Here is a 26,090-nt window from a genome sequence, read left to right as displayed (position 1 = left end):
GCAAAGGGAAAAACCGTCAGAGGGTAATTTTCAGGGTGTTCTGATTTGTTGTTATTTTTTAACCAAGTGAAGACACTGCCTTTGCTTGGGCAGTTGGGCCTCCAAAATGCTGCCTGGAGTTTGAACTCTTGGCACTACCAAGGCTCTCCTAAGCCCTTGGGCCCCTTCCAGACAAGTCCTCCCAGAACACTGACCTTTTTCCATTCTTTTTGCCCAAGAAGAGTTTTCTAACAAGAGACTATGCTGGTAGGGGCCCTTTTCTATGTGGGGCCAAAATGTTTTATCAAAACTTACTTTTGTAAATGTAATGTTTCTTTTTGTTCCCAAAGGGCCACCTCAGAAATATGAAAATGTTTCTCCTTTCCCTGCCATTCTGGAACCCTGCCCTGTCTGATGAAAACAAGTAACTTCCTGTTCATCTGACCAGATTTAACACCAATGTACTGTTCATAATAAGCCACTGCCTTTTTTTTGCTTTTTTTTTTAGAAAAATAGACTTTTATTTAGTACCCGACTTGTCATGAAGCTTAAAGATCATGAATTTGAAATTATCTCTCTCCAGCAACCCGCCAGTCACACTGCAACATAGAATCCAGTTTCCATTTTGCAGGTGAATACGCTGAGGCCGAAAACAGTTTTGAGTGCTCCAGATTATCCAGTGAAGCCATGACCAAAGCAAGGTCAGGTTCATCGGCTCAGCGTTTCCTATTCATTTCTCAGTACGGCGGCTGACAATTCCAAGATGTAATCTGGCATACTCTCCATGTAGGGGCCTAAGCACATCGCTCCCTTTAGAGGAGGGGAGGAGGTAGGATGTGTTCCTCTGGGTTTAAGGGAGGGATAAAAGACTGTGGCAGAGGACACAGCCCCACAGTGGGAGTAGGAAAAGAGGGAAAGGGCATGGAGCTCACTGGGCTCCATGTCACGGGGCCTAGAGGGTTTTCTTTTTGTTGTTGTTGTTGTTGTTGTTTTGAGACAGAGCCTCACTCTATTGGCCCGGCTGGAGTGCAGTGGCACAATCATGGCTCAGTGCAGCCTCAACCTCCCAGGCCCAAGCAATCCTCCCACCTTGGCCTCCCAAGTAGCTGGGACTGCAGGCACATGCCACCATGCCTGACTTTTTTTGTAGAGATGGGGGTCTCACTATGTTGCCCAGGCTGATCTCAAACACCTGGGCTCAAGTGATCCTCTCACCCCAGCCTCCCAAAGTGCTAGGATTACAGGCATACCATGCAGGTGAGCTACCATACCTGGCCACCTGGGGGATTCTTTATGGGCTTACTGTGTGATCTAGGGCAAGTTATCATCTCTTCATGCCTCAGTTTCCCCAATTACACAATAGGAATTCATTCATTCTATCTAAAGCATTTATCTAGTGCTGACTACACGGCAGGCTCCATGCTAGGTAAGCTGCAAAATGGCTACAGTCCCAGCCCCAAATGGACTTTCCAGTCTAGGGAAGGGAGGACAGATTTAAATAATGTGCATATATTATCATATAATTACAACTCTTCTCAAAACAGTGGTAGGCAAGTTCAAAGTGCTAACAGACGGTGTTAGGAGGGAGTTTTCCCTAATCCGAGGGCCAGGGGAGGCCTACACGAGGACGTGAGCTGAGGGAGTTGAGATGTGGAGGATGGACAAAGGCTGGCCTTGTGACTGAGGACAGAGGGGAGGGAGAGAAAAGGGTCTAGGCAGAGGAAACAGCATAAGCAAACTCCCTGAGGCAGGCGGAGGAGCGTGGCTTGTCCAGGGAGCAGAAAGGCCAGTGTGACCAGTGCTCAGTGGCTCAAGGAGAGATGGCATAAGATGGAGCTAGTAAGGGGAATAGCTACCATATTACACAGGGTAACCCCATCTCCTCTTCCTTGTTGTGATGTCAAAGATCACAAACATGTTGAGAAGGCTGAGAGAGCGGCACGCACTACACCGTCATCATAACCATCGCTGTTTAAGCCGCCTGCTGGATGACACCTCTGGCCTGTCCTCAAAGCAGGGAGCCCAGGGGTGAGCCACAGGCAGCGATCTTCCACCACTCTCCCCTGGCTAGAATGTTCTGCTCTAAATCACAGGGATCAGGACACTTCTAGTCACCCAATCCATCCAAATAACTCAAAACAGGCCTAGTAAATTCTTCTTTGACTTCTCTACTAAGTTTATTTGGGAAGCCACCAGCTGACAGCATTTAACTGGTCTCTGGGCCAGCCTTAACCATCTAACAGAGAAAAAGTATTGTCTGCTGGACATGACCTCTGGCCCACAACTAGGAAATGTCAGCCCCCATTCACAGTATAAGTCTCTTGAGCTCCTGACCTGGAGGCGGGAACACTAACAAAAGCCGACCGAGTGACAGGTCAAATGCTCTGCAGCCTTTGGGGCAAAGACACAGTATAAATATAAGGTCTGGTTATGACCGTTGTTGCTGTTCGTAGAACCATCTTGCAAACTTTCCAGGTCTTGAAGTCACTTAATCATGGTAAGTTCCAAGTGCCTCAAATTTAAAGGTCATTGCCTCTGGCATCTCGGTACAACTCCGACTCTCATTTTTCATTATAAGGGTATTTATTACCCGCAATATGGACTCTGGGTTGGAAGGTGAAAGACTGGTGGGGGCAGCTGAGCTAGTCCCCAGAGTGTCACATGGCCTCCATGTCTGGGAGTAAACTGACTTCTCTTTTCCCTGAGGCTCCATCCTCCCTCTGCCCATCAGCTTCCCTGTGACTCTAAAGTCTCTGTCTACGACCCAGGCCTCGGATGTGATGGCGGCAGACCCAGTGTGTCTGCATTTCCTGCGATGCAGCCCTGTCACCAGAAGCCTCTCGACGTAATTCAGGAGGAGCCAGGAGTCTCTAACAAACAAAGCTTGTTTCAGAGCTCAGGAAGCGGAGGGGCAGTCCTGTATCAGGAGTCGGGGACGGGGGCGGGGTGTCCAACTACAAAGTCAGCTGATCCCCCCAGTAACAGACATGCATTCCTTGTCCAAGGACATTATCTGGAAAATAAACACATTTTAAAATAACTTTTCTCCCTGTTACTCTAAACAGTCTTTATGGTGATAACAGTGGTTTGTGGTTGTGTTTAAAAAAAAAAAAAAAAAAAAAAAAAAAAAAATCCTTTTTAAAGACTACATTATCTCTGGCCTGGAATACTGCAAAAATCCCTGATCTCCCCCCTTCCATTGCTGGCCCTGCATCCAATCTCTTCTCCACGCAGCAGGCAACAGGATCTTTATGAAATATAAATTCACAGCCCTGATCAAAATCTTCCAAATGGCTTCCTTCTTTATATCACATGGAACCAAAAGCCACTTCCCTGTCCTGTGGGAACTGGGTGGTCTGGTCTTGGCTCACCTATCGAAGTCCTGGGCTCTTTTCTCCCTGGCACAATACTCCGGCCACACAGGTCTTCTGTTCTTTCAACAAAACCAGCTCTGGCCTGTCTTGGGGCCATCACACCCACTGCTTCTCTGCCCAGAAAACTCTTCCCCAGGACCATCACTTTCCGGACTCTTCTCATTCCATAGGGTTGAGGTTAAATCCCTCAACTCAATCAGGCATGGTGGCTCACACCTGTAATCCCAGAACTTTGGGAGGCCGAGGCGGGCAGATCAGGAGGTCAGGAGTTCGAGACCAGCCTGGCCAATATGGTGAAACCCTGTCTCTACTAAAAACACAAAAAATAGTTGGGCGTGGTGGTGGGCACCTGTAATCCCAGCTACTCAGGAGGCTGAGGCAGGAGAATCATTTGAACCTGGGAGGTGGAGGCTGCAGTCAGCTGAGATCGCGCCATTGCTCTCCAGCCTGGGTGACAGGGCGAGACTCTGTCTCAAAAAAAAAAAAAATCCCTCATTTTCCTCAGGAACTCTACTCTGATACTGAATCTTCATACTGTTTGTTCTCATGGATTTTATCCTAAAATGCAATTATTTTATTTGTATTCCTTGTTTCCTGCCTGTGTGTCACATTAGAATGTGAGTGGAATGGACAGGTCTCTCTTGGTCTCTGTGTCCCTAGCACCCAGCACAGTGCCTGCACAGAGGAATCCCTCATGAAACTTTGGTCAAATGAATGAATGAATGAAAAAGCATAATCCATTCTCTACATGTGTATTTTAATAATGCAAAGTCAATAAAAACACTAAACTCATTTGACTTATGGTCCTGGCTTTGTCTTCTAGCACAGCAGACCCATGCACTGCACTCAGCAGACCTTCAGTTTACATCTGAGATGATGGTGGCATGATGAAGACAATACAGCACCAGCCCAGTGCTGCATGAGAAGAACTCAAGCCCACCACCAGCTTTAAAGGGAAAGGGACCCGTGTCCCCAGAGCATCAAGGCTCTGGGCAATGGCTCTGCCCCATTCATTGATTCTGTCAAATTACATGAACTGAGCAAAAAAATACTCTAGCAAGTAACACACAGATGACAGACCTTGACTTCAAAATCTGAAAGTCACATACACACACACAAGGAAGAAAGCAGTAGGTGGCTTAAACACCAAAGGCAAGAAGAGATCCCTGTGGCTGGAGGGGAGATCAAGAAAGGCTTGATGGGGAAGGTGGCACTGGGGCTGAGCCTAAAAGATGAGTGGGATTTGTACAGATGGAGATGGAAGAAAAGGCATGCTAGATAAAGGGCACAGCGGGACCAATGGCATGGAGGGAAGAAGGCTGAAGAACAAGGGGGGAAAGGAGTAGTGGAAAATAAGCCTGAAAACTAGGTTAGGAATGGAGAGGACAGGCCTGGGAAGGTCACGCTCATCGTTTTCGATTTATTTAGTGGGAAACAACAGTTTTTTAGCAGAGTTTTGCTCTAGAACAAAAGGTCAGCTAACAAAGTAGGACATGTCAGAGAGAGGAAGAACTGGGGACAGGGCGATTCCTGGAATCTGTTCCCTCATGCATCCATTCAACAGATATTTATGGTGCACCTGGTAAGCACCAAGCACTGTTTGGGTGCTTGTGAGATATTAGGGAGCAAAACTGGCAACAGGTCCTGCCCTCGAGGAGTTTACATTCTACTGGAAGAAAACAGACATAAACAATAACATAATAAGTAAGTAAATTAGAAAGTACATTAGATGATGATAAGAGTGATGGAAAAGAACAAGAAAAGCAGAGTGGAAACAGGAGGCAGGGGCAGGCAGGGCAAGGGTGTGGGATGAAGTGCAGCGCGGTCAGGGACATCTTTGGGAAAAGAGGAAGGCCAGGCACTGTGGCTCACGCCTGTAATCCCAGCACTTTGGGAAGCCAAAGTGGGTGGATCACCTGCAGTCAGGAGTTTGAGACCAGCCTGGCCAACACGGTGAATCTCCATCTCTACTAAAATACAAAACTCAGTCAGATGTGGTGGCGGGCGCCTGTAATCCTAGCTACTCAGGAGGCTGAGGCAGGAGAATCGCTTGAACCCAGGAAGCAGAGGTTGCAGTGAGCCGAGATTGCACCACTTCACTCCAGCCTGGGCAACAGCACAAGACTCTGTCTCAAAAAAATAAATTAACAAATAAATAATAAAATATAAAAACTAAAAAATGAAGAAGGTGAGGGTGAGAGGCAAGTGGACGTCTGGGGAAACGGCCAGGACAAAGGCCCGAGGGCTGGGGTAACCTGGTGTGTTCTGGGAGGAGCAGAAGGAGATCCTTATGCCTGGAGTGGAGCGGGTGAGGAAAAGAGGAAGAATGGAGTCAGAGAGTGGGGAGAAGGCCCTGAATTTCACTCTCTGACAGCAGGGGTGGTAGCGGGTTCTGAGCACAGGAATGATAGGAATAGACTTAAATTTTAAAAAGCTCCCTCTCCTGTGATGTATCTAGACAACAGAACATTATTCAGCATTAAAAAGAAATGAGCTATCTGGCCATGAAAAGACATGAAGGAACCTTAAATGAATGTTAGTAAGTCAGAGAAGCCAATCTGAAAAGGCGACATACTGTGAGTTCAAGCATATGACATCCTGGAAGAGGCAAAACTGTGGAGATGGGGAAATGGCCAGTGGTTGCCAGGCATTAGGATGGAGGGAGGGATGAACAGGTGGAGCTCAGAGGATTTTTAGGGCAGTGAAACTTCTGTATGATACCATAAGAGTGGACAGATGCCATTACACATTTGTTCAAACCCATAGAATGCACAACGCCAAGAGTGAACCGTCATGCAGATTTTGGATGCTGGGTGATACGATGAGTCAGTGCAGCTCACCTATTATAGCAAATGTGCCACTCTAGTGCAGGATGTTGATCATGGGGGAGGCTATACCAGAGATATATGGGAAATCTCTGTACCTTCCTCTTCATTTTGCTGTGAACTTAAAATTGCTATTAAAAAAATTTTTTTTAAAGACTGCCTCTCAAGCATTAGCAGGGAGATCACTGAGAAGGCAACCACAGCAGTCCACACAAAAGATGACAGCAGCTTGGGCCAGGGTAGCAATGGTGGGTGTGGGAAGATGGGATGTGCGAGAACTGGGCTTATGTTGAAGGCACAGTCACCAGGGCTCCTGATGAGCAGGATGTCAGGTGTGAGAGACAAGCAAGAGTCAAAGATGACTCCAAGGTTCCTTAGACAAATAAAGGTGACAGTTAATAAGGATCTTCAGCTGCAGCTCATGGAAAGGAAAGGAAGGAACAAACACAAGTCATGTTGTGGCAACTCAATGGAAAAGACTTGACAATTCATCTTAACACAGGAATGGCAGAGAAGGCCAAATTCTGTGATTCATTCAATGCCTTTATCAAGACTCAACTCTATCCAGCTTGGGAAAGGCCCTGGGGACACAGTGGTGAGCATGACAGCATCGCCCCTGGCTTGATGGAACTTACCAAGCCAACCAGCAATGTATTATTCCATTATTATTCATTTAATTGTAGTTTCAATAAATTAATATATAAATTAATAAAATTATTGAATATTAAATATGCACAATAGGTATAGCATAAAATATAAACATTTAATATGGAATATAAATTAAATAGAAATACAATTTAATTTTAGTAATTTAATACTTAACTACCAATGCTGTTATTGCATAATAGGATTAATTCATATTACAATACTCCATGGCAAACATTGTATTAGACAATGAGAATTCCAGACAAATAACAAATAAGAAATAGTAGGTGTGAAGTCGAGTGCAGTGACTCCTGCCTGTAATCCCAACACTTTGGGAGGCTGAGGCAGGCGATCGTTTGAGGTCAGGAGTTCGAGGCCAGCCTGGCCAATATGGTGAAACCCCATCTCTACTGAAAATACAAAAAACAGCCAGATGGTGGCACATGCCTGTAATCCCAGCTACTCAGGAGGCTGAGACACAAGAATCGCTTGAACCTGGGAGGCAGAGGTTGCAGTGAGCCAAGATCGAGATCGTGCCACTGCACTCTAGCCTGGGCAACAGAGCAAGACCGTCTCAAAAAAAAAAAAAGAAAAAGAAATGGTAGGTGTGCACCATTATAATCCCATTCAGTGAGAGTTTTAGAAGTAGCATGGATAGAGGGTGGTGGACCCATGGGGATAGAGCAGCCATCTGCCTGAAGGGTGAAGACTGCATGGGCTTGAGGAATGGCTGGGCGCTGCTGGGAAAGGGAGTGTGCAGTCGTGGGGACCAACGAGGCTGGGTGTGAGGGTGGGGGCAGGCGAGCCGGAGTCACATGGCCCTAGCTGGAGCAGACACTCCCACATTTTGAGCCTAGATGAAGGACTCTTGGTTCCATGGGGACAAGGATTCAGACTGTTTTGTCCACCCTGTGTCTCTGGGACCCCACAAGTCCCTGTGTTCACTAGGCCCAACAAATTTACTTTGAATAGACAGAAGAGAGGGAGGGGAACCGAGGTGAAGCCAATGAATGACCCCTTCAGAAGATAGGTTAAGTCAGAAAAGAATTTGGGAGCTTCCTGGCCACTATAGAAACGAGGCAGTCTGAGACTCAGCCCTAGCCCTTGAGGGGAGGATCCGGAGCCAAGCCATTGCTGGAGTTCTGGAAGCTCTATGGAGACAGGAACCCTCTGTGGGGTCCCCAGCAGGTGCTGGAATACCTGTATTTCCTGGATGCTTTCCTCCTCCCTGGCATCCACCTTCTTCTCAACCCCCTCACCGCGGAGCAAGGCTTCCAGGGTGGTGCTTTCTGAGGTGAACCCATCCTTCTTCAGGGGAAGCTCCACTTCTGAAAAACAAAGATAGAAAGGCAGGTCAGGACACTAGAAGCAGGCGGGGCAGGAGGGACAGTCCTGGAGGACACGCAGGGCCCAGGGCCCCTGAGGAGGACTTCTGGAGGGAGAGGAACACTGGGGCCCCGTTCAGCTTTTCCATCTCCGTTTCATAATCCAGAGACAGATTCCGATCACGCCCACACCCCCAGAGGAAGCTGAGCCAGAGCAGAAAGGGTGCGGGGTGGATGTGGGCTCACACGGCCATGCTTCTGCCTCTCCAGCCAGGACATCGGGCAAGGCAGGCGTCGGGAGCCTGGAGCCCTTACTGCATCCGCAAAGCGAGGATAACAACGCCCAACCCCACAGGTGGTTTTGTAAGGAGAAATGTGTTCAGCTGCGTTAAAGTATTTTGAAAACTCAAGCAACGCACAATGCTGGCAACCAAGGATGCTCATTTCCTCCTATCCCAGCTCTTGTCTGGCAACCCCATGACCCCCTCATGGCCATGCTGGCTGCCCAGCTCTGGCTTCCTCCATGAAAAGCTAGTTCAGCCTCAGAGAGGCTATTCTCATCCACCCAGGGGGAAATGAGAGCCTCAAAAGCCACGGGAAGAGAAGGAGCAAGGGTGAATGCCTCACAGGCCCCGGATGAGCAGAGTGGCCGCTGCACGGCCGCATACCACGACCTTTTTTTCTGAAGGTATCAGGAGTTTGATCAGCTACCTGGGGCTTGAGGTCACCAAGCCAGCAGAGAAGTGGCAACCCGAGCCAGCCCTGCCCAGAAGAGAGACCGTAGAGAAGCTGAACCCCTTCCTCCAGATGTCCCGAGCTCCTGACCTGACAGAGGGCTGGTGTGTTACTTTCTTTTCTTTTCTTTCTTTGCTTCCTTCCTTTCTTTGCTTTCTCTCCCTCCCTCCTTCCCTTCTTTCTTTCTTTCCTTTCTCTTTCTTTTTTCCTTTCTTTCCTTTCTCCCTTCCTCCCTCCCTCTTTCCTTCCTTCCTTTCTTTTCTTTCTTCCTTTCTTTTCTCTTTTACAGACAGGGTCTTACTTTGTCACCCAGGCTGGAGTACAGTGGCACTATCATAGCTCACTGCAGCCTCAAACTTCTGGCCTCAAGCAATCCGTCTGCCTCAGCCTCCCAAAGCACTGGGCTTACAAGCAGGAGCCACCATCCCCTGCTGTTTTTTCAATTAAACATACCAACCTAAGGTACAGGTGATCATTCTGATTTACTACAAAATATTTCTTCAACCTCTCCTCTGATCCTGCACCTCATACCCCCACACTGCCACAATTTGATATGTGGTCCCTACCATTGTGCCAGGTAAGCCAGGGGCAGGAACTATGATGCAGTGGTGCCCTAGAAAACAGGAGAGATGAATGGCCTGCCCTTGTGGGGGTATTGAGAGTTTAGTGTAGGGACTATTTACAGAGATGGGGGGAGGAGATTAAGGGATCCAACAAGGTAAAGCACCCCAGGTGGGTTTGGGGCAGGGGTGAGGGTGGGGAGGAGCCATGACCACTGCTGCTATTTTTAGAGGGACAGAGGGAGAGTGCTTTCAAGAACCTAAAGACAGCACCATTAGCAGAGCCCCGGGACAGGAGCTATGGCTTGCAGAGGCCAGGAACCAAAGGAAGGAACAGCCCAACCACTCTCTCCATCCATCCTGCATCAGCCTGCTGCATCCTCTCCCACGCACCAACCTTAAATGGAAGCAAGAGGGGAAGGGAGCCCCCTTCACACAGCCTGCTGAGGTCCAAGCAGGGTGAAGACGGAAAAGCATGGATCTGCAGGGGCAAATGGAAAGAGCAGCACCATCGAGCCTGCTCCGCTGGGCTCTATCCCGACTCCAACAGAACCCTACCTACACTTTCCATTTCCTCCACCAGAAACAGAGAGAGTCTGACCAATTCATGAGGAAGGGGCACGCAGGCATCTATTAAAACTGAACAAATGCACACCCGTGGGTGACCAGCCCCCAGAAAAAGAAGGTGGGAAGGAGAAACAGCATCTAAAATCTCTTGAGAGACAAAGTCTTTGGGATTTTTCTTACCTAAAAAGGAGAGCAAAGGATCCACTTCTCATCAAGAAGCGCTACCACAAAATCAGCCACCTCTGGATCCATCTACTCATTCAACAAATATTTACTGAGTACCTGCCATGTGACCACCATTGTGCTGGGACTAGGGACACAGGAGGCGAACCAAATAAAGACAGACCCTGCCTTTAGGAGGCTTCCAATCCAAAGAGACAGGTACTAAATGCTAAATACAAAATCAAAATGCAATTACGAATTGTCTTAAGTGCTACGGAGGAAAACGACAGAATGAAATGTGAAAGAACAAACGTAGAGGGGTCTACCTTAGATCAGGGAGTCAGGGAAGGCCTGTGTGATGAAGTTACATTTAAGGCGAGTGTCAGAAAAACAGCCAACTGTCTGCTTTAATGAGCTCAGGGTGTGCAGCTCCACAGCCTGCTCTGATGACATATTACTCCTTCTCCCAAGTCAGAAAAGTCTTCCAAATGTCTCATCTAAAGCAATTAGCATGTGTTGCCTCATGTCCTGTCCTCAGTCAAAAGAGAACAGCTGGCCACGATCCCTCAAACTTATAATAATCAAATATACATAGAGTTGAAGTTCATATTTTAGTATCCCCCTTAGCCTTCGCAGCACTAAATAAATCCTATTTATTAGTGTTATTTCCCAGAATTGTACAGCATTTTAGAGCTAGACAAGACCTTACAGATCATCTAATTCAATCATCTCACTTTGTAGATGAGTCACCCGAGACCCAGAGAAGTTAAGTAACCACCAAAAGCCACACAGTAGGATGAGAATGCAGCTGAATGATCTTTCCAAGATGTCACTGAAATCATGACAAGGGCCCCCACTCATTGTATTCTTATTAGTGGTTGACAGGCTCAGACTGAGCCTGACTGGGCTTTGGTACATCCGTGTACATGCAGAGGGCTTGGAAAGCAGCAAACATTCAAAACTTAGCAGCTGTTACTGCTACATATCAATCCCCACTACACCCAAGAGCACAGTTATTAACCCATTTTACAGATGAGAGCAGTGTTGCTTGTAGAGGTTGAGAACTTGCTTGATATCACACAGCTGGTAAGAGGCAAAGCCCAGCCTTGAACTCAATCTGCCTCTAGACCCAGTCACCTAATTAGGCTGCATGGACTCCACCCTGTCTCTCTGTGGTCCTTCCTTGAAAAATCTTTTTCCAAACCTTTATGCATTTTCATTGCATTCTGAGACTCACTCCCTAGTTTCCGTATTTCAGGATAAAAGGCAGATCTTTAGCTGAGGATGAGGGCAGTTTCGTGTCATGGTTTTGGGTGCTGCTCTATATGACCATCCCCATGCCATGTTCACCATTCTGCAACAGTATCTACAAACTATAGAATGTTCCATCAATAGTGAACTTCCCCCCTTCCTTCTCCTGCTCCTCCTTCCTCCTCTGCTAAATATGCCTCCATCCTGCTTTCCCATAATTGAATCTACTCTCTTGGTCCTCTTTAACCAACCTTTACTAGATAGGCACAGTAGAAGAATCAAGAGGGAAAACAGAACCAAATGGGAAAAGTGAAATAGAAAAAGCAAGAAGGGATCTCCAATAGTATCGCGAGTCCAATCCCTTGAACAGGAAAGTGAAGCACAGAAAGATATAGAGATTCTCCCAGGGTCACAGAGACATTTAGTGGCATCACGCTTCCCTAATTACCACAATATTTGATTGGCTCCTATAGATTCTGCCTTCAGACAGCCCTGAAGTCAAACCCTAGCCTTGCCATGTATTAGTAAAGGGACCATGGGCTAGCTATGTAACCTAAGCCTCCATTTCCATATGTGTTAAATGGGTGTGGTCATAGTATCTATTTCACAGTGCTGGCGAATCAAACATGGTAATGCACTGCATAAAGAAACTCTAAACTAATCCACAAAAAAAAAAAAAACTAGTGTGATAAATAGGGTAGAAGATGAGGCTTATCAATTTTTGTTTTATTCTATTCAAAACTTAGATTCAAAATTAGATCATATATGTAAAGAATCTGGCCGGGCGCGGTGGCTCAAGCCTGTAATCCCAGCACTTTGGGAGGCTGAGACGAGCGGATCACGAGGTCAGGAGATCGAGACCATCTTGGCTAACACGGTGAAACCCTGTCTCTACTAAAAATACAAAAACTAGCCGGGCGACGTGGCGGGCGCCTGTAGTCCCAGTTACTTGGGAGGCTGAGGCAGGAGAATGGCCTAAATCCGGGAGGCGGAGCTTGCAGTGAGCTGAGATCCGGCCACTGCTCTCCAGTCTGGGCGACAGAGCGAGACTCCGCCTCAAAAAAAAAAAAAAAAAAAAAAAAAAAGAATCTACAGCATTGTAAGTACCCTAAAAATGCTAGATGTAATTCCCGAAGTTTGAATCGTTTTTATTTCAATGGTACAGCTGCACTGTCCAACAGAAATGTAATACGGGCCATTTATGTAATTTTTAACTTACCAGTAGTCACATGCACAAAAAGGAAGAAAGTCAAGTGTCATTAATTTTAATAAGATATTTTATCTCATCTGATATTTCTAAAACATTGCCATTCAACATGAAATCAATATAAAAATATGGATGCAAAATTTTACATTCTTTTATCTGCATTGTCTCCAAAGTCTGGTGGGTATTTTCCACTTAGAGCGTATCTCAATTCAGACTAGCCACATTTCAAGTGCTCCATAGCCACACTTGGTTACTAGCTACCACAATCTACAGTGCAGGTTTGCAGCATTAAAAGTAACATTGACTATGACTTTGCTTCCAAAAACTGGAAAGAATTTTACTGTGGTTCTTAATGTTGCGTAGGTAATACCTGCTGAGTACCATTCCAAGAGAGTTCTAGCGGACCACTGCAAACCCTGGTTGCAAAGCATGATGGGTAAGGCCTGCAAGGTCAGAGTGAAAGGGTAGCCACCCCTCCCTACAAACAAACACAGGGTGCACTCTGCCTCCTGACCACAGGAGGTCCCAGAGTGAAGGGGAAAGAAAGGTAACAGGTTCAAGCCCTTGCACAAAGTATGTCCCAGACACACTTCTTTTGAGCCCTCAGGGATTTCATTTATTCAATTTTATTTGATTATGGCCCATCTGGATATAGGATTTAATATTTTTTTAAAGTGTACTCATTTTGAACCTCACACAAATTTGGGGCCCACATAACCCGACAGGAGTCATTGAATCTTTAACATTAAAAGAAAATGGTCCAAAACACACACACAATTCATCTTTAAATTAGCCTGATTTTATACACATGGATATAAACCCATGGATCGTTACTCTCTCCACAGCGGCAGCAGCTGTCACCCAAGCCAGCCGCCTCCCTGGGCCCCCGTAAGCAGCTCTGCCTCTACTTCTAATTGGGAACAGAGATACTCCTTGGGTGACTTCCAGCACAATCCATCACACCAGAGACAGCTTCTGTGCAAACCGAAGCAAATCGGTTTCTAAATAAGAAAAAACCTCCTAGACAAACAAGGATTGAAGCATAGAAAGTCTTTAAAAAAAAAAAACCAAAAAAAGCACAAATAAAAGCCAAAAAAAAAAAAAATGTCCAGCCAAGAGCAGTGGCTTCTTCTCTTCAGGGCTACAGACAGGGCAGCCATCCTCCTGGGTGCAGATCAAAGCCACAAGCTTTTGACACAGGTGCCCCAAGCCTGCCACCCAACGCACTGAAAGCAAAGCTTCCACTGGGTTGTTGGAGCCACCGAGCTCATTAACAGGATGCAGGCGAGATGAGTCTGAAAGTGCAACATGGGAGCACAGTGAGTAATTAAATCCCAGGTCATTTAAAAATGCAAACGCCACGAATGTCATGAGCTCCCCAAGCCTCTGACTCCTTCTCCTTCGTTATTTGGCTCAGGATGGAGGATTGGAAACCTGAGAGTCGTATATGGATTATAATAAAATATGCCATATAGAAAACAGATTAAGACAGTTCTTCTTTGGGGAAATATACAAGGAGAGGAGCTGTCTGTTAGCTGTCGAGTTTGCAAGAGATACCATCTTTCGGGAGGCAGTGTGCTCTGCCAACAGACAGACTGCCCCAAGGGAAATTGTGGTGAGGCACCCCGACAAGGCACATCCATCCGTCCATCCATCATGGGCTCCCTCTGACGCAGGGGCCTGGAGATAGAGTTATGGTGCAAAAAGGAGGGAGAAATCCCACAGACAATGGCAAAGAATCCTCCTGCTAGATCATGAGTGCTCAATTTTTTTTTTTAGCTGCCTCTAGTTTTCCTTTAAAAACACAAACGTGTAGTTTTCTCGTCTGGGTGCTTATTATTTTGAGGAGTTAAGCTCATCATATTTCCTTGGATTTATACACCAACTTACACAAAGGAGAAAGGCGCTTAAGAATCATTATTTCATTTATCCCCATCAGACTGTCAGACTCGTGAGGAGGGAGAAGGGAGGGAGGCATTGTTATCTCTCACCTCACAGGGGAAGAGACTGGGGAGGAGGGTCAGAGACCTGATTTCCTAAGATGGTGGCAGGCCTAGGGATCCATCTGCTCATTCCCTAGGGGTGCCACTTTCTTGGCCGCCTTTGACTCCCTGTTTTGTGACTCATAAAGCTCAAAATAGATGAGGTTCACATTGAGGACCCATCACCCAGGCTGCACCCTGCAGGCCCTGTTACCACTTGCTTCAGAATCTCAGGATATCCATACAACAGGAGGACTCATCCCTCCCCCATATGGCCTCTGCAGTGCCTACCCTCTCACCCCTAAGTAGACATGCCAGGATGGGTTCCAGCATCCAGATATCAGGACCACAGATAAGCATTCTCCCACCCCGAGATACAGAAAAACACCCGCACTGCCCAAGGAAGCTGACCACTGAGCTGCCAGCAGACCAGGTAAATGCAGCTACCAGGAGGGTGAGAACGGGGAGGGTGGTGGGAGTGGACAGAATGCGGGCAGCATTTCCAAAGGCAAGGTCAGGGAATCAGGAGAGGCTGGTCAGATGGTACAGAGTGTCAGTTAGACAGGATGAATATGTCCTGGAGATCTATCTGTTGTGCAGCATGGCGACTCCAGTTATTAGCAATGAAAATTGCTGAGAGAGTCGATCTTAAATGTTCTCACCCACACACAAAAAAATGACAAGAATGTGGACTGATAGATACATTAACTAGCTTCATTTAGTCATTTCACAATGTATACATATATTTAAACATCACATTGTATGCCATAAATATATATAATTTTTATTTGTCAATTATGCCTTAATAAAGCTTGGAGGGAATAAAAAATAATAATAAATAAAAATTCAGGCTGGGCGCAGTGGTTCATGCCTATAATCCCAATATTTTGGGAGGCAAGGCAGGTAGATCACTTGAGGTCAGGACTTTGAGACCAGCTGGCCTACGTGGTGAAACCCCATCTCTACCAAAAAACACAAAAATTAGCCATGCGTGATCATACGCACCTGTAGTCCTAGCAACTAGAGAGGCTGAGGTGGAAGAATCACTTGAACCTGGAAGGGGGAGGTTGCAGTGAGCCAAGATCATGCCACTGCACTCCAGCCTAGGTGACAGAGTGAGACACTGCTTCAAAAAAAAAAAAAAAAAATGCATAGTTCAAAGGAATACAGACAACCGGAAAGTGCAAAAAGCTGCTCTGGGATGAACTCTCAGCTCCATTACCCTAAAGCACACACTTGGCCGTGATCTCCTATCTGTAAAACTGGGAGAACAAAACCCACTTCCCGCTAGTGTTATGGGGCCAAAGAAGATAATACACATGAAGTGCCCGGCACAGGCAGAATGCTCAAGAAGTGTGAGCTCCCTTCTTTCCACCTCCTACAGTTTCCCTCTCCTTGTGCTTTTCAGCAAAAACCCCTCACCTTTCTGACACTCTAAGACCACCAGACATGGTGAGTGAGGCACAGCTAACCCCCTCCATGGGCATGAACCCAGCGGGGATAGAAACGGATGGAATCTGAGGCAGGTAAGAGGATGGAAGAGGCTGAGAATGAGACGCAGCTGGAAAGCAGAGACGCTGGTGCTGCTCCAAGTCCAGGGTGACCATTGCTCCTGCAGCTTCGGGGGAAAAAAATCATGGCAGAGCCACAGTGGAAGATAACCTACTTTATCCCTTCATTTGACAAGTAATTATCAAGCACCTACTATGTATCGACTCTGTTCTAGGTGCTGGGGCAATGACTCTGAAGAAAAGAGACAAAAATCCCGGCCCTCATACAATTTATATTCTAGCAGGAGAGAAACAATGCATGAAGCAAACAAGTGAAACCTTCAGCGTGACAGATGGTAATCAGTGCTTTGGAGGAAAAACAGAGCCAAGGAGGAGAAGTTGGAGTGTCAGGGTGATGGGAGGGGGTTACACTTTTAAATGTGGCCAGGAAAGTGCAAGCCTGAAGGAAGAGAGGGAGGGGGCTACGCTGACATCCAGGCAAAGACGTTCCAGGCAAAGGAGCCTTCAGTGCAAAAGCTCGGAAGCCGGCCCATCTGCCTGGAGCAGGGTGAGCCAGGGGGATGATAGGAGACCAGCTTGGGGAGCTACAGGGGCACTGAAGGCCATGTAGGCACCTGCAAGAATGTTGGTGTCCACCCAAGTGCAATGGCAAGGCACTGGAGGTATTGAGCAAAGCATGATATAATGATGCCTACATGTTAACAGAATCACTCTGAGAATAAGTGAAGGGTGTCGGAGCAGATGTGGGGTGACCAGTGAGGAGTTACTGCAAAATGTATGGAGCCTCTTAATGAGTCTGGTGCTTGAGGAGGGAGCTATGCACAATATGGACAGAGCTCTGTCCTCATGGTACTTACATTGTGGTTCTCACATGTGTCCTGGGGGCAGTAGGCACTGGGGAGCAGTCCCCTGAGCAGGGGGCTTCCCCACCAGTGAACCAGGATGGAGGCCAAGGAGGGAGGCTGGTGTCAGTGCAAAGGGGGCAAAGGTATGAAGCCACACCAGGGTGAGCCCATGGATAAATGGTTCTTCAAGAAGAAAGTGGACCAGCCTAGCCCAAGAGCAGGGAAAAAGATCCAGCCACATGGGTCTGGCCTGGCATACCGTGGTCTAACAGGTGTAGTAAAAGCAGAGAGGAGGCCTTCCGAGTTCATCTCTGTGCCCTGGGCCATGGGTGCCTCAGGGCTGAGTTCTGGGACATAGGAGTGAGGTCCCACAGCCAAGTTCTAGGTCATCTATAGACAGGGAGCTTTTAAAAGGCTTTAAGACAGAGCTGGGCATGGTGGCACATGCCTGAATTCCCAGCTACTCAGGAGGCAGGGGCAGGAGGAGGATCACTTGAACCCAGGAGTTCACATATAGCCTGAGGAACACAGCAAGGCTCGTCTAAAAATAAATAAATAAAATAAAATGAATAGACTCTAAGGCAGAATGAGTTGCCATTCTGGGCCAGATGGCACACACTTTTCCAGCGAGGCAGCGAGCTATCTGCAGCAAATTCATTGTCGGTGCTGGGGACGGGAACTGTGTTGCAGAGACCCACCCAGCAGTGCAGTGTGGAGGTGGCATCACAGTGCCTCCTCACACTTGCCAAGTCCTCCACCCTCCATCCCACATGCCTCTCAGAATAACCCTGCAAAACCACTGTGACCCACATCTCACAGATGAAGGACTGGGGTAGGAGTGGTTAGGAAATTGTCCAGCATCACAAAGCCAGTGGGTGGAGGGATCTAGACTTGAACCTAGGCCTTGTGATCCCTGTTTGGTGCCTCTCCTCCAGCAGAACAAGGATATTTGGACAGGGAAGACCCCTACAACCCAGAACCAAAGAGGCAAGATGGCAACACTTGGGTCCCCCGGCCAGGCTGGGAACCGCAAGGGAAGCCAAGGTCAGCAGCCCCAGCCCTCTCCTCCCTGGCTGAGCCTCCCTCATCTGTGCAGTGGAGATGATGAGAGCTAGGTCATGTTCCCCAAGGTAGAGATCAAACACCAGACACGTCTCTTCCCCTCATCCCTTTAGAAATCTTTACTGCCCGTGGACCATGTGCCAAGCCTCATGCTGGGTGCTAGGGATACAGATGAAAAAACGATGGGCCCTCGTCATCAAGGTGCCCACCTCCCAGTGGGCAGAGGTACAGGTGAGGTGCCCACCTCCCAGTGGGCAGAGGTACAGGTGAGGTGCCCACCTCCCAGTGGGCAGAGGTACAGGTGAGGTGTCCACCTCCTAGTGGGCAGAGGTACAGGTGAGCAGACGATGGTATAACTGGGTGATCCCTCCGACTCACAATCCATGCTCTACACGTAGCTCTGCCAGGTCCCACAGCAAAATATGACCATGGAAACTTGGCAGTAGCCATGCCACTGCCCTGCCCACTGCCTGCTGCCGGCCCACCTCCTTGGCCAGCCCAAGCTCCCAGAGCCCTGCAGAATACCAGCAAAGCTGGGGAACATGGGCAGAGCCAAGGACATCCAGACTTCATCCCCCAGTCCCTGCTCCTTTCCTGAGACTGACAGGAAGGCAAAAGGAGCAGATCACTTCCAGCACATAATAGACACAGCCTGAGTGGGGGCTGCATGCCCTGCCCTCCTCGCTCCAGCTCCCCTTCTCATGAGGCCAACCAGAGCTGACGAAGCTGCCGGTGCAGGCCTCCAGATGGATGGCTGCAGGCTCTGACACTGCAGGAAAGAGATAAATGACTGGTCATTTCCCCCTGATGCACTTGAAGGCATCCATTCTCCCAGCCGTACCAAGCTCAGGCAACCCCCCCTGCCCAGAGCCAGATAAGCACTGACAGATGGGGGTGGGAGCCGGGGTGTCCTTCCCCTTCGGAAGGACACAGCCAGACTCCTCTGCAGGCCGGGAGAAGGTCGCGTTGTCCATTGGCTCACACCTGGCTCGAGGCTCCGCGGGTCCCTTCCTCCATCTCCCCCCTCTTGCCCACCCCCGCCTGGCTCATCCATCTGAAGAGCACACGGCAGAGGGGGAAGGCTAGGGGCAGAAGGAGCCGCTGACAGGCTCATCAATCTCAGGTTACATGCTTGGCACCTCGGCGTTCCTTAAGTTGTTCCCGGACTGGGAGGGTGTCGGAGGAGCCAGGGGCACTGTCTTGAGGAGAAGAGAAATCGCACCGAACATCAGAGAGCAAATGGGGGAGAAGCCTGGAGACTATTAAAATGTGGGCCATGTACAAAAGCAGTAGGGAACTAATTAAGATGCAGGATTTTCAAAAGCTGGGGAAGTTGGCCGCAGCCTGCTCCCATCTGTAGAGTTCTGGCAGTTCGGCGCAGCAGGGACAGCACCCTGGGCGGGTGAAGCAGGCCTCATCACCCCTGCTCAAGCAGGCGAGACTCAAGTCCCTCCATCTGGATAACCCCTTTGGGGGATACTCCTCTGCAGGTCCCTATGACTTGCTTGTTGGCCAGTCTATGTCCCTCTCTGCTTTGGGTCACCTAAAGCCACTGCTGTCTTCAGGGAGCCTGCCCTTTTGTTTGAGTTTCCCCCAACAACATGTGATGGGGCGATCATCCTGGTCATTCATCCCCAGTCATTGAAGGACTGCCAAAAACAGCAAAAACACAAGAGAAAGAACCCTATCCCTGGCTGCCCTCCCTCCCATCACCCTTGGAATTCGGCAAGGGTGGCAAAGAGCCACGCTGCTCCCCGAGTGTCCTGGAGCAGAAGGGATTGACAAGGCCTCAGGTGCATTCCAGGTGCGGGAGGAGTGTCAACTCTAAAGCCCTTTTCATCTGCGGGTCCAGGATAAGCGAGTGTGTCGGGCCTTGAAGCAACATGGCACCAGCTCCAGGAGGCTCCCCGTAGGGCTCTGTCCTTGGCATCACCACGATCCCCTGGGAAATTAGCTTCCTAATTCTGTGCCGCAGTTTCCCAACCTCTAAAATGAAGATAATATCTGTCCTAGACCATGGGGACTGAAGGTCTGGGGTTGAAAGATGCTAAATTGATGTAAGCAGACTATCTGGGCATTTACTCCAAGGGGACACAAGTAAAAGTTTGTTCCCAGCCTTTGTCTTTTCTTCATTCAAAAAAAAAAGAAAAAGAAAGAAAGTGAAGTTAAAGGCCTCTTTTTTAATCAGCTGGCTTTTGCCCAACATCTGCTGTGCTCCCAGGCCTTCTGGTGGATATTTACTCTCCACCTTTCTCTTCTGCCAGCTCCACTCCCCCTTCACAAAGGACAGAGCCCTTTTCTTGGGGAGATGGTCCGGGGGAGGCCCCTTGGTGGCACCAGGCCCCTGCCCAAGTCTTCGTGTCGTAGAATTGTGATGTCTACATCATGAAACACCTTGCGTTCGCCTCTGTGGCCAAGTGCAAGCTGCAGAGAACACTGAACTCAATTGTCAGTCAGTGGGGAGAAATAATGTTGTGTGTGTTGTCCTTCAGACGCCCAGGCAAGTAGGAGGCTGCAAGATGTTTATTTAAGACTGACTGGAGGGGCGACGTTTGCCATGAGAAACACATAGGTCCAGGGACACCGAGAACACTTTCAAATTCCAAAGAGCTCTTCCCAGGTCTCAGGCCCTTCCTACCCCATGCAGACAGATTTTTATTTTCAGCAAATAGTAAAGAAACAGGGCTGGGCGCAGTGGCTCACGCCTGTAATCCCAGCACTTTGGGAGGCAGAGGCCGGCGGATTATGAGGTCAGGATATCGAGACCACGGTGAAACTCCATCTCTACTAAAAATACAAAAAATTAGCTAGGCATGGTGGCGGGCACCTGTAGTCCCAGCTTCTCGGGAGGCTGAGGCAGGAGAATGGCGTGAACCCGGGAGGCAGAGCTTGCAATGAGCCGAGATCATGCCACTGCACTCCCGCCTGGGCGACAGAGTGAGACTCGTCTCAAAAAAAAAAAGCAAAAAAACAAAACAAAAACAAAAACAAAACACAACAACAAAAGAAACAGAAGAGGGATGGTGCATTTACCACACTGAAGGGGTGAGGACAGCAGGACTGGGGAGTCACTCCAGGAGGGAATAACTTCACCCAGGAACAAATGACTCGATGTCAGCCAAGACCCAGCTCCCCACTTTTTTTGAGACAGGGTCTCCCTCTGTCACCCAGGCTGGAGAGCAGTGGTGCAATCACAGCCCACTGCAACCTCAACCTCGTGGACTTCACTGATCCTCCTACCTCAGTCTCCCTAGTAGTGCCACTCTACCAGTGCCCACCACACTTGGCTAATTTTTCTATTTTTTGTAGAGATGGGGTCTTGGCATGTCACCCAGGCCCAACTCCCCACTTTCCAGACTGGAATGTCCACTCATCCCACATAAGCAAAGTGCTTCGGGGACTGGATCAGAAAAGGACGGTTCTGTGGCCCTGTCCTCAGATCTTCTCCAACAGCCCTCAAGATTCTTGAACGTGCACCCCCCTCTCTTTGCCCTGACCTGGTTTCCTGACAGAGTTCCGCAGACCTGAGGTCAGCCACAACTCTGACCCTCGTTACCCCTGGACTTTGTTGCTGAAACCTGCCCATCACTGCTGGACTCAGGCAGGGACAGAAAGGAATATAGGAGGGACAAACTGAGTGTTGGCATAAATTTTTTGTGACATCTCCTCACTGTCCATAGGAGTCTGATGTGGACGGAAACTCATGCCTTGAGACAATTCTGCTCCAGGCCAGTGGCCCCTCCGTCTCTCAAAGAGCAGGCAGACTGTTCTCCCTCTTCCCCGAGGAGATGAGGACATGTCAGGGTACACTGAGTGGAACCCGGGCGGGCTTCAAGAGTCCTAGGCATAACTAGATTCCTGGAGCATCTTCTGTCAAAAGGAGCTCAGGGGAGCTCACACAGGAGGCTGGGAGGGAAGAAGAGGAAAGGACAGGCATCCTTAGGGGCTGGGTGGTGGAGGGGCACCAACGGTGGGTGGGTGGGTTGGTCTGGGGTTTGGTTTCTTACAACATAACCTCAGCCTTCCAGTTTCCATAAATTTAAAGAGATACAGCTCAGAATGGGCAAATTATCACTCTTCAGCAAGTTTTGCCCAGAGGATTATATACAATGTTATACAATTTGCTTTTTGTTGTGTATTTTGTTTTTATGCCACTTAGCAATATATCTTTAACATCTTTCCATTTTTTTTTCTACTCATTAGTTTAAAGGACAAAATAATACTCCATTCATAGAATATACAAGTACTGTATATTTAACTAGCCCCCATCAATGAATCTTCTGGAAGTTTCCATTCTTTGTTGTTATTACAAACCATGCCACAATAAAAAATATATATCCAATATATATTATATGCATATATTTATTTATAGAATAAGTTCCTAGCAATAGAATGTCTGGGTCAAAGAGCATGTGTGTTTTAAATACCGGTAGGTACTATTCATTGTACTTCAAAAGGTCATACCAATTCCATTGCAATGTGTAAAAGAGAGCCTATCCCTCCATCTCCACCTCTGTTTCCTTCACCTGCTCCCCTCTCCTTGGGAAGGTCAGCCTCAGTCCACCCAGCTAATGGTCCTCGCCTCCTAGGAATTTGCAGCAAATTCTCCAGAGACTCTGGCCAGTGACTCTATCCTGAGTCACACACAAAGCATCAGCCAAAAAACTGAGCTCTCCTTGAGCCCAAATCAAGCGGAATAAAAATAAGAGATAGTGATTTTACAATACTGCCCAAGTTAGCCCTGTTAGCCCTCCTGAGGGAGGCCATACCCCCAAAAAGGGAGGAGTCCTCTCAAGTGGAAACTGCATTTTATGAATGATGAGAGCAGAGCCTCTGGAAGTTGGGCAGGTTGTACCCTCAAAGGGACCCCCACCAGGTGCACAGAAGAGGGGCTGAGATCTAGCTCGTGCTCTACTCACCCACCAGAAAGGGCATCATACATTTTGTAAACATCCACCCCCCAGGGGGCACCACCCTCCACTTTTACACAACAAACCATATGGACTAGCCGAGGCCCTGGATGAAGTCACTCTTCTGAAATTTTGGCCTGTGCAAAAAATTGAAATGCAAACTTGCGTCACCTCTGGGAAGACAGTGGGTACATTTCTTTGACTGTGCTGTTTCTCATTCTCTAGATGGGCCCTGGCTGCTTGGAGGTACCAGGCTGAGGCTCGTAACCACTGACTCCAGGGCACTCCAACGTCCTCTTCATTCACCACCCACAGCTGCAGGCTGGCATGGTGGTACATTCTGGGAGCCAGGCGCAGCCCTGGCTGTTCAGACTCAGAATAGGATTTGGAAATGACAAGCATCTGGCCTAGGGTTTGTGGGGGTTGTTTTTGTGTTTTTAGTAGGCCTAGTAGTAGGTCTGTTTACCCAAAGAGGGGAACAAGTTCCTCTGAGAAGGTGCTCTGCCATGTGACTCATTCCAGCCCCGGCTGTTCATTGCTTCTCAGCATCTGGGGACTGGTGTGGAGGAATAAGCCTGCCTTGGGGGAACCCAACTTTTCCCCTGAGGGCCGATCATCACAAAGGCTGGCACCCGTCTCTGCAGATGGGGTCCTTCCCCAGGACCCTGCCCATCCCTGGGGTGAACTTTCACCACTGGAAATCTGGTCTAGCCACTTCTGCCTCATGCTTGGGCAGAGGCTGAAGAAGCCTCTCAAATGATCACAGATACAAGACACCATGTGCAGGTGGGGACTTGGTTACAGCAAACCGCTAGTCCTAGGTTCTTCCTTTCCCTTCCCCTTGCATGTCACGGCAGGCCCGATAACGGGGCATGGCCAAAGCCAGCTGTGAACTCAGCTGCTCCACGTTCGTCCACAGGCCGGGCATAAACACTGGCAGGCCAGTGTGCCCAAAGTAAATGTCTTTAGGCAGAAGGCACAAACACTTGAGAAATAGCTGCCTGCCTCAGTCCCACCAACATGGGCTTCTCAGATACATGAGCAGCACAGAAAATTCTCCTTGGCTCTGTCCACAGTCTGATTTCCCTCACCTCTAAAATGGGCTCACTACCCTCTTACCTCTTCCTTCCCTCTCTACCTCCCAGGGCTATGGTAGGGACCAAGGAGCTGACATGAAAGAAAATGCTGCATGAACTACAGCGTGCTCTTCAGACTCTGGTTATGATGATGATGATGGGTGGCAGCGATTGGTTGTTGGGGGGAAATAACTCCAGCCAGCTAATCTGTCCTTCCTAGGGCTCCTCTGCCACAGCTGTTGAGGGGAACTGCCTTTCTGTTGGGTGTGGTATGTGCTGAGACTGGAGCTGCTGGCAGCCCCCTCACTTGCCCTATGAGGAGAAGAGAGTGTTAGAGGTACACAGAGACTGGCTGGGTGTGGTGGCTGATCCCTGTATCCCTGTAATCCTAGCACTTTGGGAGGCCCAAGGCAGGAGGATCGCTTGAGGCCAGGAGTTTGCAACCAGGCTGGGCAACATAGTGAGACACCCATCTCTGTAAAAAAAAAAAAAAAAATTAGCTGGGTGATATGGTTTGGTTCTGTGTCCCCAGCCAAATCTCATCTTGCAGCTTCCATAATTACCACGTGTTGTGGGAGGCACCCAGTGGGAGATGATCGAATCATGGGGGCGGGTCTTTCCCGTGCTGCTCTCATGATAGTGAAAGGGTCTCACGAGATCTGCTGGTTTTAAAAACAAGAATTTCTCTGTGCAAGCTCTCTCTTTGCCTGCTGCCATCCATGTAAGATGTGGATTGCTCCTCTTTGCCTTCCACCATGATTGTGAGGCCTTCCCAGCCACAAAGAACTGTAAGTCCAATAAACCCCTTTCCTTTGTAAATTGCCCAGTGTCATGTATGTGTTTATCAGCAGTGTGAAAACAGACTAATGCAGTAAAGTGGTACCAGTAGAGTGGGGCATTGCTGAAAAGATACCCGAAAATATGGAAGTAACTTTGCAACTGGGTAACAGGCAGAGGTTGGAAAAGTTTGGAGGACTCATAAGAAGACAGGAAAATGTGGCAAAGTTTGGAACTTCCTAGAGACTTGTTGAATGGCTTTGCCCCAAATGCTGATCGTCATAAGGACAATAAAGTCCAGGTTAAGGTGGTCTCAGATGGAGATGGGAAACTTGTTGGGAATTAGAGCAAGGGTGACTCTTGTTATGTTTTACCAAAGAGACTGGGGACATTTTGCCCCTGCCCTAGAGATTTGTGAATGTTGAATTTGAGAGAGATGATTAGGGTATCTGGTGGAAAAAATTTCTAAGCAGCAAAGCATTCAAGAGGTGACTTGGGTGCTATTAAAGGTATTCAGTTTTATAAGGGAAGCAGAGTATAAAAGTATGGAAAATTTGCAACCTAACAATTCAAAAAAAAAAATCCATTTTCTGAGGAGAAATTCAAGCTGGCTACAGAAATTTGCATAAGTAACAAGAAGCCCAATATTAATCCCCAAGACAATGGGGAAAATGTTTCCAGGGCATGTCAGAGGTCTTCACAGCAGCCTCTCCCATCACAGGCCCGGAGCTTTAGGAGGAAGAAATGGTTTTGTGGTCCTGCTATGTGCAGCCTAGGGACTTGGTGCCCTGTGTCCCCGCTGCTCTGGCTGTGGCTGAAAGGGCCCAACGTAGAGCTCAGGCTGTGGCTTCAGAGGATGCAAGCCTCAAGCCTTGACAGCTTCCATGTGTTGTTGAGCCTGTGAGTACACAGAAGTCAAGAACTGAAGTTTAGAAACCTCTGCCTAGATTTCAGAAGATGTATGGAAATGCCTGGATGCCCAAGCAGAAGTTTTCTGTAGGGGTGGGGTCCTCATGGAGAACCTCTTCTAGGGCAGTGTGAAAGGGAAATGTCGGGTGGGAGCCCCCACACAGAGTCCCTACTGGGGCATCACCAAGTGGAGCTGTGAGAAGAGGGCCACCATCCTCCAGATCCCAGAATGGTAGATCCACTGACAGCTTGCACCTTGCACCTGGAAAAGCCACAGACACTCAACGCCAGCCCATGAAAGCAGCCAGGAGAAAGGCTATACCCTGCAAAGCCACAGTGGCAGAGTTGCCCAAGATCATGGAAACTCAACTCTTGCACCAGCATGACC

The 26,090-nt window shown here is 48.4% G+C and overlaps 1 protein-coding gene across 1 annotated transcript in view; it reads right to left on the bottom strand.

Moving 5' to 3' along the window:
- Positions 1-26,090, bottom strand: part of DPF3 (double PHD fingers 3) — a 165,977-nt gene that overhangs the window by 104,635 nt on the left and 35,252 nt on the right. Inside the window, exon 7 of the mRNA XM_030930823.1 lies at positions 8,024-8,151. Within this exon, the coding sequence (XP_030786683.1) occupies positions 8,024-8,151 (128 nt within the window). The remainder of the gene's footprint in view (positions 1-8,023; positions 8,152-26,090) is intronic.

This window comes from Rhinopithecus roxellana, chromosome 5 (genome assembly GCF_007565055.1).
Source record: "Rhinopithecus roxellana isolate Shanxi Qingling chromosome 5, ASM756505v1, whole genome shotgun sequence".
NCBI lineage: Eukaryota > Metazoa > Chordata > Mammalia > Primates > Cercopithecidae > Rhinopithecus > Rhinopithecus roxellana.
Note: the sequence above shows the minus strand (reverse complement) of the source record. Positions and strands in the feature narration are given on the sequence as shown.